The sequence below is a fragment of the Scyliorhinus torazame genome, chromosome 21, assembly GCF_047496885.1.
Source record: "Scyliorhinus torazame isolate Kashiwa2021f chromosome 21, sScyTor2.1, whole genome shotgun sequence".
Classification (NCBI taxonomy): Eukaryota; Metazoa; Chordata; class Chondrichthyes; order Carcharhiniformes; family Scyliorhinidae; genus Scyliorhinus; species Scyliorhinus torazame.
Genome location: NC_092727.1, coordinates 109,264,328 through 109,277,333, shown reverse-complemented (window position 1 = coordinate 109,277,333; position 13,006 = coordinate 109,264,328). Strand labels below are relative to the sequence as shown.

The 13,006-nt window shown below is 37.3% G+C and overlaps 1 protein-coding gene across 2 annotated transcripts in view; it reads left to right on the top strand.

Annotated features, from left to right (window-relative positions):
• The window catches only part of znf281b (zinc finger protein 281b), a 36,988-nt gene extending 25,168 nt beyond the window's left edge, over nt 1-11,820 (top strand). For both annotated transcript variants that reach the window (XM_072487231.1, XM_072487232.1), the window contains 4 exons: nt 537-657; nt 867-950; nt 1,117-1,235; nt 2,336-11,820. In XM_072487231.1, coding sequence (XP_072343332.1) covers nt 537-657; nt 867-950; nt 1,117-1,235; nt 2,336-3,880 — 1,869 coding nt within the window. In that variant the 3' untranslated portion in view covers nt 3,881-11,820. The remainder of the gene's footprint in view (nt 1-536; nt 658-866; nt 951-1,116; nt 1,236-2,335) is intronic.
• Nucleotides 11,821-13,006: the final 1,186 nt, after the last annotated feature.

Sequence of the window (13,006 nt, the reverse complement as noted above, 5' to 3'; positions counted from 1 at the left end):
ATCCCTCTGCTCGTATTCTATCTCCCCACCCAGCTCCTCTTCCCACTTCCTCTTCACCTCCCTGATAGGGGCCCCTTCCCACTCCCATCAACTCCTTGTATATCTCCGAGACCCTCCCCTCTCCAACCTCTGTTTTTGGCATCACCTTATCTTGTGACCCCCTCGGGGGGAGGCGAGGGAAGCCAGGAACCTGCCTCCGGTCAAAATCCCGTACCACAGTATCAAACTTTTTTTAAAAATTTAAAATTTAGAGTATCCAATTCATTTTTTCCAATTAAGGGGCAATTTAGCGTGGCCAATCCACCTAACCAGCACATCTTTGGGTTGTGGGGGCGAAACCCACGCAAACACGGGGAGAATGTGCAAACTCCACACGGACAGTGACCCAGAGCCGGGATCGAACCCGGAACTTCGGCGCCGTGAGGCAGCAGGGCTAACCCACTGCGCCACCATGCTGCCCTTCACAATATCAAACTTGATGATGCTTTGATTAAATTGGTTCTTGGGTTTTAATAAAGAATTGTTTTCCTTCGTAGTCTTCAACGGGTGGAGATGGTACCGGTCTTTTACATGGTCCGAAAGTTCATATATGTGAGCATTGCTGTGCCTCCTTCCGTAGTTCTTACCATCTTCGTCGCCACGTGCTCATTCACACTGGTAAGGAATGAAAAGTATTGATAGCACTGGAAGTAAGCTATGAATTTTTCCAATATTTTCCATGCAATTTTTTGTGATTTTTCTGTGGTTATGCTATTGCGTTTCTTGCTTTACTTTGGAACTGCTTGCTACAGTTCCTGTTTGAGACAGTTTAGTGTGACCTGACAGCCTGTGTTGGAGGGATAATTCTAAAATTGTTCTTGGTGTAGGTGAACGACCTTTCCAGTGTAGCCAGTGCAACATGTGCTTCATTCAGAAGTATCTGCTTCAAAGGCATGAGAAGATCCACAGTGGTATGCACACAGCGATTATATTGGCACCTATTTCAGCTAACTTCAGTGCTTTTTAAGTTTTCTTAAAACCTTTTTGTAATTATATACCTATTGCATATGTGATGGGGTTGTCTATAAACAATGGTACTTTGTACATGTTTTGAAGCTTGATATATATGTTCCTCAGGAGAGAAGCCATTCTGTTGTGATCAGTGTAATATGAGGTTCATCCAGAAATATCACATGGAGCGACACAAAAGGACACACAGTGGGGAAAAGCCTTATCAATGCCACACTTGTCAACAGGTACTTGTGAACTGACTGACTTTGAAAGTGATTCTTGTGAATGGGAAAAATGTAAAATATATATAGCAAGGCAGAATTGTTCGATTAATCAAAAGTTTTGCGGGGTAAATATCGACATGTATGCTATATGGTCCAGTCCCATTGCTGAATCAGAATATATAGTGTTGCTTTAATAGAACAGTTTTTTATGATGGATGCAAGGGTATTGGGAAATTGTTTATTTTGAGAGAAGTGTTTGAAGCGAGTCAAAATCAATTGGCCAGATTTGATTTACCAGAGAATTTATTCACTGTTCTCAAATCAAATACGTGGATCAGTATACTGCCCATGTAGCCTCACATGTTTAGCCTGACTGAAATGGGTGGAAGGGACAATGTATGGTAAACCTTTTTCCAGCTGCTGAGGCTTTCAAAGAAAGAGATTTTAGGGAATTAAATATGTAATATAACAGTAGACCAAATGTTAACCTATGCTGAAATTTCCATGTTTCTATAAATTAAATGAATTGTTACCCTTTTTAAATTTTGTATGTAGTGGATGAAAGATGGGCTTTGTGAGAAGGTTGCTGGGGCGTAGTGCATGAGATTTGACAACAAATATTGGCAGGGTATTTACTACAGTAGCATTGCAGACAGCATAGGCTTAATGTTGAGCTACCTCGTTGCATATCATGTAGATTTGCCTCGTGCACCTCTCTCGACATCCTTACTGTCGGACTTGGCAGCAAGAAGAGGTCCTGAATGATCACACAATTAACGAAGCTAGCCACTCACAGCAAGACCCCAGCAAATATTCTGTTATTTTCTCTGCACCTTGCCTCTCGTAAGCTTCATTTATATGGCTTATATTTAATGAATTAAATTACATATCCTCTTTTTCAATGGGAATAATTGTCCTTTGATTTCTAATGTATAATGAAGTTTTAGTGTTTATTTGGGGAAATGGAAGCTACTGTTTTTAATTCAGTGGTCATTTATATTTAACTCTACTGTAACCATTCTGCAATTCTTTCTTTCTGTGTATCTATATGTGTATAATATCACTGAGTATGTTTAGTATTGTAGAAGACATTTTAATTCTGCTTCTCTTATTTTTCTCAGTATTTTTCCAGAACAGACAGGTTATTAAAGCACAGGCGAACATGTGGTGAAGTCCTTGGTAAAAGTGAAAATGGAATGGAACCTGGACCATCCAATCAAATGGGAAATGGTTGTTTCACATCAACTCAGGGAGCACGCAAAAAAGCAAAATCAAAAGCTACATCTCAGGAGACGAAGGAAAAGGCAGCTCGCAAAAAGAATAAAACCACCATTTCTGAACTTCCAAGTAGCTTGACCACCTGCAAAGATAAATTGTCTGTATATAATATGCATGAATATGCTGTTGAGATGCCAATGTTGCCCGCTAGTATGAAATTGGGAAGTGAAGAGGATTTGCAGACAAGAGCACCTAAATTGGTAATCAAAAAGGTGAATAGGAAGAGCCCTCAAAGGACAGGTCTGAACAGTACAACACCTCTTGTTATACCTGCCACAGAGCTGATGAGGCAAAAGATGATGGCTAATAAACAAGGACCTTTGGAATTGAACAATAGCACCAGCATGGATAATATTGTCTTGCTGCAGAACACAGGCAATAAGACGGAACAGGCTAGCAACTGCAACTATGATGATGCTATGCAGTTTTTTAAGAAAAAAAGATACTTGCAAGCTGCTTCCAGTAACAATGACTATGCAGTAAGTATAGGACAGATGGCATCCCAACAGTCTGTAATTCAAGCAGCAGTTGCCAGTGTGATGGATAATGAAGCCTCACTTACACTGCTGGACTCTTCTCCGATGAATGTAGATGTGAAAGTCTGCCATGAAAAGTCTGGAATTCCAGATGAGGTCCTTCAAAGCCTTCTGGACCAATATTCTCACAAACATGAGGGCCAGCATGATGTTGCTTTTGATATGACTGAGCAACATATCCCAATGCATTCTTCAGGAGAGAATCCAGAGATACATGAGAATGCTGTTTGCCCAGAACCACATGCATCTCGTGGTGACAAAACAGGAATGCTCCAAGAATATTCTAAGTACCTGCAACAAGCTTTGGAGAGAACAAGTCAAAGTGACGGTTTCTCACTAAGCCCAGGGATGCAGTTTTGTCCCACTAGTCTTCCATCGAGTATCCCCAGCCATAATTTATTCCCTGACAAACAGGCGTATACCACACCTGCACTTGAGTGTGGTTTCAGTCCATCTATTACCTCAGTATTGCCAACCACCTCACCAAAATCCCATTTTGGTCTGTTGGTTGGAGGTTCCCAACCTGGCATTCACTTTCCTGGTACCGAAGCTGCTCATCAAAGGCTGACGCCATCCCAAGAGTTAGTGGGGCAGCTGGAACAACAAAAGAACTTGGAGGCTGGCCTGAACCATCAGGTCTATCAGATTGAGAATTTTGCCCAGGCCTTTGGATCTCAGTTTAAGACAGGCGGGAGAGTGCCAATGACTTTCAGCAGTGGCACCGGCGAAGAGGCAGGCCACAGAATAAGGACTACAGTTTCTGAATTCTCAGGGTACACTAATTTGTTGTCTGATGCTAATGAGCCAATTAGTACAGGAGCCAAGACTCCAACCAGCCAAAGTTACAGGTAAGGTCATAAGTATGACCAGGCTGGAGGGCCTTGAGTGCTTGATACCATGCTTTTAACCATGCGTAAGCACATTGCCAGTCCAAATGTTTATATGTCTGGTTCTGAGAAAAAATGTAAAATGTATGAAGCCCTTCCAATGCAACATTTTACCATTTTGTTTGGTGCATTCAGTCTGTAATCATGTTAGAACAGTTTGTATTAGGAATAAATTTTAAACACAGTGGATAGGCAGAAAATTAAATAAGTCTGGATTTTTTTTTCTCAAGAGGACTGGGAAATGTTTTAGCAAAATAGCATGACATGGATGGGGGTTAAATGTTTTTTTTTGTGGGATTTGTGTTTTTTTTTAATTCAACTGTACTATTAATGGAAAAAGAAAGAGGAACTCAAAAGCATCAGGGAAATGCTCAACAAGTTCAATTTTCAAAATAGAGACATCATTAATATTGAGCTATGGCTCTAGTTTATAGTATGACTCAGGAAACATTTGATGCAGTATGGGGATATTTCTATTGAAACAAATTCCACAAGCACTGACTTGAAAGGGGGAGCAGAACTTTGATGTTGGGAATTTTGCCAGGTCCATCTGTGCATTTGAAGCATTTGGTCCCTGAAAACAGCTTTGAAACCGCAAAGCAGTAACCTCATTTGAGTCGAGAGGAACTAATGACCAATTTCATTTCAGTGTAGTAATAACAAAAAGTTTAAAAAGTAAACTTAAAAAAATAAGTAGGTAGGCAAGACTTTATTTACCTCATTCTACATTTTGAAAACCGTGAATAGGCGGGTACCAATGCAAGTATCAGTAGTACAAGTAGCATGAACCAACATTGCGTAAATGTAATAATTTCCATTGTTAACATTAGCAATGTTTACAGGAGAGAGAAAAAAGACCTTTGTTTCAGAAAACTGCATAGTACAGGGTGAAAGGATGAAATCGCAGTTCTGTACAGTGAAAATTATGGGTGCGGTGAAGTATATTGAAAGGTTCAGTATGCTACATGATAAATTCTATACATTTCATAGTGTTGCAAAAGCATAGTGTTACAATTCAGATTTACCCATCAGTTTGATGGTAACAACCTGCTAACATAATAGCCATTAAAGGTGCGTGGTAATTTGCTGCTTTGTTTTTGAGTTTTAAGAAGTTGAACAAGACGTGAATTGGTCAAAAGTAACAAATTTAGTTAAACCAACACATACCTGGTTGGCCTAGTTGTATATATTCAAAGTAATTTTACTTTGATTCTGTATTCCATCCTGAATGCCCGAGGACTCAAGTGATGACAGTACATAAGCTTTGTTATTTATAATTCATAAATAGTTTGTGTAGTTTCAGAAGGATGTCTGTAAGATTGCTAACAATTATATTGTATGTTTGAAAAAGTTGTATTTGACTTGAATTATCTCAAGGATCAGTTAGAAAATCTCCCTCACCTTGGAAAAGCAAGTGGAATACTAGGTAAACTCTGGCTGTGGATTATAAGTCTAGAGTCAAGGATGTCTCTTAGAGTTTTACAACCCATAATGCATCTAGTAGTGCAGTGATCAGAAATTGTCTAAACAGCAGTAATCATGATCCGAAGCTTCCTTGTATTTTGAGTTTCTTGATTAAGATTGATGTTGGACCTGCTTTCAAGTGAATACTAGCAGTGTTCACATTGCTGACTGGACTTAACTGTACATCAATTCATCATTAAAATAACCAAGCCTTTAAAACCAGTGTGAACTAAACAGTAGATAGACTGTTTAGATATTAATTGAGGCTACATAACCAGCTAGTCAATATGCTGCCTATTTTATCGGTTGCCAGTTTAGCATTTTTGATTCAGTGTCCGGTTGAACAGGTCAGTGGAGGGAAAATAGCTGTACTCTTTTTTTTATTTTTTCCCCAGTGCAGTGAAATGAGATTCTTATTTAACCGATAAAATTTAGGACTTGTAATTTACATGGTGATCTGATAGGTTCAGATGAAGGAGGCCCTCTTCCCAATTGTCCTTCAAAAGTAAAACATAGGTTGTGATTTAAGTGAAGTAAATGAACAATTTACTGGTGTGTGTGTGAGGAGGGGGGGTGGGACAGTGGAGAGATACAGTTGCAGCATGGGAGTTGTAGTCGTTTGCAATCTTTTGATACTTTTTTAAACCCACAAAATTAATTGTCCTTAGGGCCATTTCATTTTAGTGTCCACAAAAATAAGAAAACAAAACTGCCAATATTATATTATCTAAAACTAAATTATTCTAACAGGGAACAGGCCCAATTATTAAAAGAGCCCAATACCGATGGTATTGCCATTAGATTCTGAATATAACCCATAACTCTGCGAAAATCCAAGTATGTTTAATGCCTATTAAAATTGACGGAAATTGAACATTGTTTTCCTGCTTTTGGAAAATAATACCCTGTTCAAATGAACAAAGTTGTCCTGTCTTAAATGTAGAAATTGTGACTTGCATAACTGTAAAATGTTCTGCAAATTGCTTTAGATGCTTGCCATGCTTTTCAGTTGACCTTTTTTGGCAAAAACTCCTGTTTGATTAAAGGACTACAATGAAGATATTTCCTTTGTTGATGGGATACTTGTGCTTTTTCCAGTTTTTAAACATTGAAAGCAAATATTCCAAATTGAGCAAAAAATATTGCTTCATCGTTGATTGACTTTACCGCACTTCAAGTTGTAAACTTGGATTATATGCCTGGTCAGAATTCCATCCTATGGATGTGGTTTTTTTTTTCACATGCTGGGTTGGAGTCATTGATGAGTGAAGCAGCAGTTATGTCAATTGATGGTGGAAGGGGGGGCGGGGGGTGTGTATGTGATGGAAACTGGGAAAGACTGAAGCCCTTGCGTCACAATGTCAGTAGTGAACAGGCCATACTATCGGAGGAGTTGTACAGTGAGTGATCCTAATGAGGAAACGTCAATTTAGTTTTCTAGTTGTGCATGCCTATACATGTGAGGATGTCTTGACAGAAGAATTTTTTTGAAGGATATATTCACATTTTAGCAGTAATATCATGCCATTTAAAAGACATAGATGTTTAGCCACAACCTAGTAAGACAAAATCAGTTAGTTACAATTTATTCTTTCCCACCTTGGTACAATGGCGTAATATTGAAAATAAATTATTCTGTACTAAATAGTTTTTGTCACGAGGGGAAACTCCAAGTGACTCCCAGTTCCATCCATTATTTCACAACCGGTTTGAAGGCTACTGATCTTTTTTTTGAAAAAACACAATACAACAATGCCACAATGCATCAAATTGGTTAAGACTTTTAGATGCCAAACAATTCATGTTTCCATTGTGAATCTAGACTATTAATCATCATTTAAGGTTATTGATGAGTTGCAATTAGAATTTTATACCAAATGGAAATTGCTTACAAGCTATTTGCATTTTACAGTTTTTTGGTTACTTTTACCCACAAGGGGACAGAGGATTTTGCACTAGTTTAAAGTATGTTGTGTCTTGCATACTGATACAATTGTTTAATGGAGGAGTCATTTTACTTTGACTTCAGCTATTGCCTTTATTATTGCACGCTTCATCGGTTTCCATTTTCAGTCTGCAGTTATATCGGATTTCCATTTTCTGCTTGAAATTATAAAGACCAGTTGCAAGTACTTTTTCACTTTACCCCACTCTTGATTGTTGTCTGGTTGGAAACAATTTGCAATTTTGTTTCAAGTATTTTCGTGACCTGGTCCGTATTGAATCCAGTTTTCACAAACATGTAGGCTTCACCGTAATGCCATGGTGAATGGCCAAATATGAAGTATCTTCTGATAAATCTCTTAAAACAAGATGACTAGAATATTCAAATCTAATACACTCCCAACTATATCCAACTACTTTTATCAGAACATTATAGACTTTAAAATCAGGTATTGTATATAACTACCTTTTTTATCAGCTTATTTGCTGTAAAATACTTGTCAAGTATGTCTGGATTGTGTTCAGAGATATTTGTTATACTAATTACGTACTTTCAGTAGACTAGATGAGGTAATAATTTGCTGGCAATTTAATGCTCCTGGCAGAGGTCACGCTCTATGAAATACAATTTTCCACATGCACCTTTACTTGATAGATTATATTTTTAAAGCTATAACTGGTCCTCATTAAATCAAGCTATTAAACTCCATAAAACAACTTATTGCGTGTATGTGTGTGTGTCACAGTGTTGGTAATAGTGATCTGTAGTCACTGTAATATTTCCCATTGAAAATTTTGTGAAATGTTCAACTGATGAAAGAAAAATTGAGTTTGGATTTCAGGAACATTCAAATTGTCATCGCACACTTGCTGTGAATTGGTTTTATTGTGTTAGGTCATCATTACGCCTTCAAGAGAAAATGGAGCTGTTCTAACATTGTTTGATTAACAAACAACCTGAGTAAAGGCCTCCTATGATTTCAGAGCAATAATGAATGTTATATACTGGATTCCTGTTTCCTGCTTTCATAGATCAGTGTAGAATAAAATTAGTTATATATAATAGCGGTGGGAATAATCAGATTTATTCAACTAAAGATGTAAAATTTTAGTCAAGTGTTTTATTTTCAATTCTATTGCCCTGATAACTCTTCCCTGATGCATTTTTAATGGTGAGACCTTATGAATTTTGTTCAATCTAAATACATGGAACAAAGTTATTTGCTGCTAGTAACTTAGATCAGCCTGTAGATCTATCTTGAGGAGTTAGGAGATCACATTTCCTACAACTATCAGTGCTGCCTCGAGTGGTTATTGATTGCCAGCTGCCAGGTGTTGGCATATTTCTAGATACAACTGTATTGCTGAGCCTAACAATATGTACAACAGAAAGAACAAATTAATCCAAATCTAATAATGAAGTTCAAATGTATGTTCCAATCCTGCTTGCTAAAACCTTATCCCTCTTTTTTTTGTCTGAAATTATTTGAAAATAGCAATCAAAACGTAGATTCTTGGAACTGGCTTCAGAATTGAAATTTTTTGTTTCTGCCGTGAAGTTTATGGCTTGATACTACTTGGTGGTTCAATAATATTTTGAGCATCTTTATCAACAAATTTTGGAAATAATATGAATGCATTTGTGACTTTGCAATCTAGCCAAATCTGACAGCTACTTTTAAAATATAGCCCAATGACACTGGTTCAGTACTGATCTCTTTCACAAGCTGCTCCCAAGTTTGGAAGGCAGGGTTTATAGAGAGCAATCAATACAGATATGTTTCGTCCACAATATTCAATTTTCAGCTTGTTTGTAAAATACTGGTCTGGTTGCCTAGAAATGATCACAATTGAGCACAATTAATTAACTAACCTTGCTCAAATGTTGAATACAATGTGAACTACCTTTTCAGTTAAGAATGCTTTTGCCATTTTTGATTTCTTCCCAAGGAGGTTATTTCTGATTGTGAAGAACTGTGGTACAATGTACCTTCAAATAACATCATTGTATATACTCCAAGGTCACAGAACATACTCTGCATGAATAGATTTCTAAGTAATTGAGTTATAAGGAAAGTGAACTGTGTGCTTGTCTGAGATCTCAAAACACCAGTGATTAATACACTATTGCAAAATCAGGCTGTGCACCTTTCATTCAAGGTGTAATGGAGTGTCAGGGTATGGTGTCTTTTCTAAATGTCTTTCCCCATGTGCCAATTAAAAGGAAAAGTTGAATGTGCTGCACGAAGCAGTGATCAGGATTAAGCTCCTGGGTTACATGACCGCTTTAATTCTTAAAACAGGTTACAGACGAATAAACCTTTTGGAGGGGCTATTAAAGACTGACTCAAAGTTTTAAAAATAATTTTACATGATCAGCCCCAGTAAGTTGGGGCTTGTTGCTGATCAATGGACCCTGAATGTAAGTGAAAGTCATTTGATCTGAGCTGTAATCTGTTCTGTTTCCTGCCTTTTATGTTGATTTAACACCTTTCTAGTCTTTTGCAACCATTATATGGAACAATCTTTTCAGAACTTTGAATAAAGGATCTTTTTCATCTTTTTATCCTAAGGAAAAAAAGCCCTACAATTTCAGGTTTACATTCTAGTAAGAAATTCAGGTGTATCGCTTCCTGTGTAACTTTGTACCAAAGCGTCACAGTGGAAGTCGTCAATTATGGGTTATGTTTGTAGTACTGAATAGTTTAACAGGATTTCCACCTCTTAAATATTCAAAAAGTAACTGTAGTCCGTAATCATTTCCTTATCTATTTGCGTTTATGTCTAGAAAGTTTAGTAGATTTTAATATTACAATAAAGAAACAAGCTGCAATTGTATGGAGTCGTACCATTTCATTTTGGCAGATGGGAAGAGAGAAAGGTTGGCATCCACTTTTTTTCCTCCTCCATATGTGTATACTCATAATCACAAACAAAAGAGGTATGAACAATGAAAGTAAAAGTGTTAGAACCCTACTTGTTAAAAAAAAACCTGGATTACTCTTGATCGCATGTCCACATGAGTACCAATTACAGACTGGAATCAGAAATTTTTTATTTGCATCATCACCAAGGTTGCCAATTCTGACCTTATTCCTGGAGGTTTCATCTCTTGCCTCCAGCCATTCCACCCAGTCCAACAGCGATTTTGCCCATCTTCAATAGTTTCATAACTAATAAGTAAAATGAAAGATATTCCTACGATTTTTCTTCCAGATTTCTCTCAGCAGGAGATTAATCTTTATAATCCCTGGAGGCTCCAGGAAAAACCTGGAGGTTTGGCAATCCTAATCCCCATCTCAGTCTTGATGCTCTGAAGACTAATTCAGTAGTGCTCCTCACCCTTGGCAATATGAAAACAGCAGTACAGGATATTGAGATAATTAATCCAGGTGCTGATCTATGCAAATGTTATTTTACGAATATAATAGAGCTTCCTTCCTGCTGAACATATTTCTCAACTTGCAACTCTTAATTCTGCATTAACAGGACCTTGGTCGATCTTTAAGCAACTTGAATATATTGACAAACCGTGAACTATTCTGCTCTCTTGTAGAGCTGCAGATGTTCCATTATCATGAAAAGCCATTACAGTGTATGCCTTGTAAATATTATACACCTATAATATTTAAATCATATTTTCACCAGAATTCAAATATGTGAATGTTCAGAGGTCATTTCTTCATGTCTCTATAAACCTCAATTATCAAATTTATTGACTACTTATCCTGCTATTCTCATGAAATGTGAACAGGCTGACATCTGTTCATTTGATACACCAACGCAAGGATATTTAAATATGCTATATCAAATCTGTTAATTACAAAAAAGGCACGATAAATGTGTATGTAAAATTTAGATTTTCAGAAGAACTCATGATCTTTCCTATGTAATGCAGTTAAAGGGAGTCTACTGTTTTTCTTTGGTTTTTTGCACATGACTAGTTCTGAACCTGTGTAGAAATTAAATTTGGGATTGCATAATGAACATGAGTGAAGGGGGCAGAAATAGGGTTCTGCGATAATGCTGTAGTTAGAAAGCATGTATGTCATGCAGTGGAGACTTAAAACAACACTTGCAGCTACTATTAAAGCACCAAAAACAAATGCAATATTCTGTGAACTAGGAAAGTCTGTTATCTCTCTATTTAAACCGTTAGCCTTATATATTAACATACCACATTTACCTCACAATAGCAGTTTTGTAGAAAAGTGTTTAATTGTGCGTTTTTTTTTACAAGTTTGTAAGGAAACTGTTTACTTCCATTCATTATGTGAAATATATTTGTATTATGTAAGGACCCTTCTGTTATAATTGAGCAGTGTATCCTTATTTGCTTCACACTTGATCCAAATTATGTAATGGATTATGATTTTTACCTTAATTTTTTTTCTTTTGTATAGATCATGAAATATTTCATGTGAACTTTATTAATGGTCAACTTAGTGTGTGTGGTGCACCATTTCTGACATCAATAAAATGTTCCTGCCAACCTAACACTTGGTTTTATTCTATTTTGAAGTTCATTACACAGAATATTTACTTTTTTTAAATAATCTAGTTTGCTGTGTCTACACAATTTTTAAAGTAAACAACTGCAAATCCTACTTTTCTATCTAACCTTCTTCATAGCTCCATAACTTTTAACTTTACATTGCCTAGTTGTATCCGAAAACGGGCAGAACTGGCAATGGACCCGTTGGTCATCTTTGAGAGGCCGATGTATGGTATATCACAGACTCAATGCAAACTGAACCTAATATATAAATTGTGTTTGGCGAATAAAGGCACCAAATAAGTCTTCGAATAGTGGCCTGTGAGTGAATGAACATTTTATTGTCAACTTTTTTTGAGGTCACTATCCGAATGGAGTTTGCACATACTCCCCGTGTCTGTGTGGGTATCACCCCCACAACCCAAAGATGTGTGGGGTAGGTGGATTGGCCACATTACATTTCCCCTTAATTGGAAAAAAAATTGGGGGTTCTAAATTGAAAAGAAGAAAAAAACTTTTTATACACTATTATAAATTCAGCATTGCTTGAAAGAAAGACATCAAAGTTTTTTGTCTTGCACTCATCAGGACACAATGCCGGTATAAGGGGAAAGCAACAATTTATCCTGTGTGATAAGAGAATGCTGATTGGTTGGCAAGTGGTCTCTGCTGGGGCATTGCCTTGAAGATTGCCCCAGGTGATGGTGACTGACCAATAGCTGCCATGCATCATGTGAAATTTAAACCAGAGAGCGTGACCCTGATAGGTCATGGCATTGTCCTGGGGAATGAATCATCGAATGGCTGTCAGTTTTAACTGGAACAGGCGTAACGTGTGTAGATGTTCTTGTGTCTGCAAAGACCAGGGCCTTGAGTACTAATGTACAAAGTCCAGTACATGCAAATGTGTCACACTACGAGCCCAACTGGCAATCTTAAATTGGTTGTCAGCATCATTCTTAGCCCACTGAGGACTATTTAACTGATGATCAATTGCAGAATCACATTGAATGCTGGCAAAGTGAAACAGCTAGCTTCACCTGTTGTTCAAAGGTTTTTGAGATAACTTATTAATCTGGACACTTTTTGGGGCCAAAAGTGATGGTCTTAAGCCAGTTCATCAGTTTGCATAAGATGACCTGATCAGGATAGTCATTAACCCACAGGATTTCTTTACGGGTCCCAGGT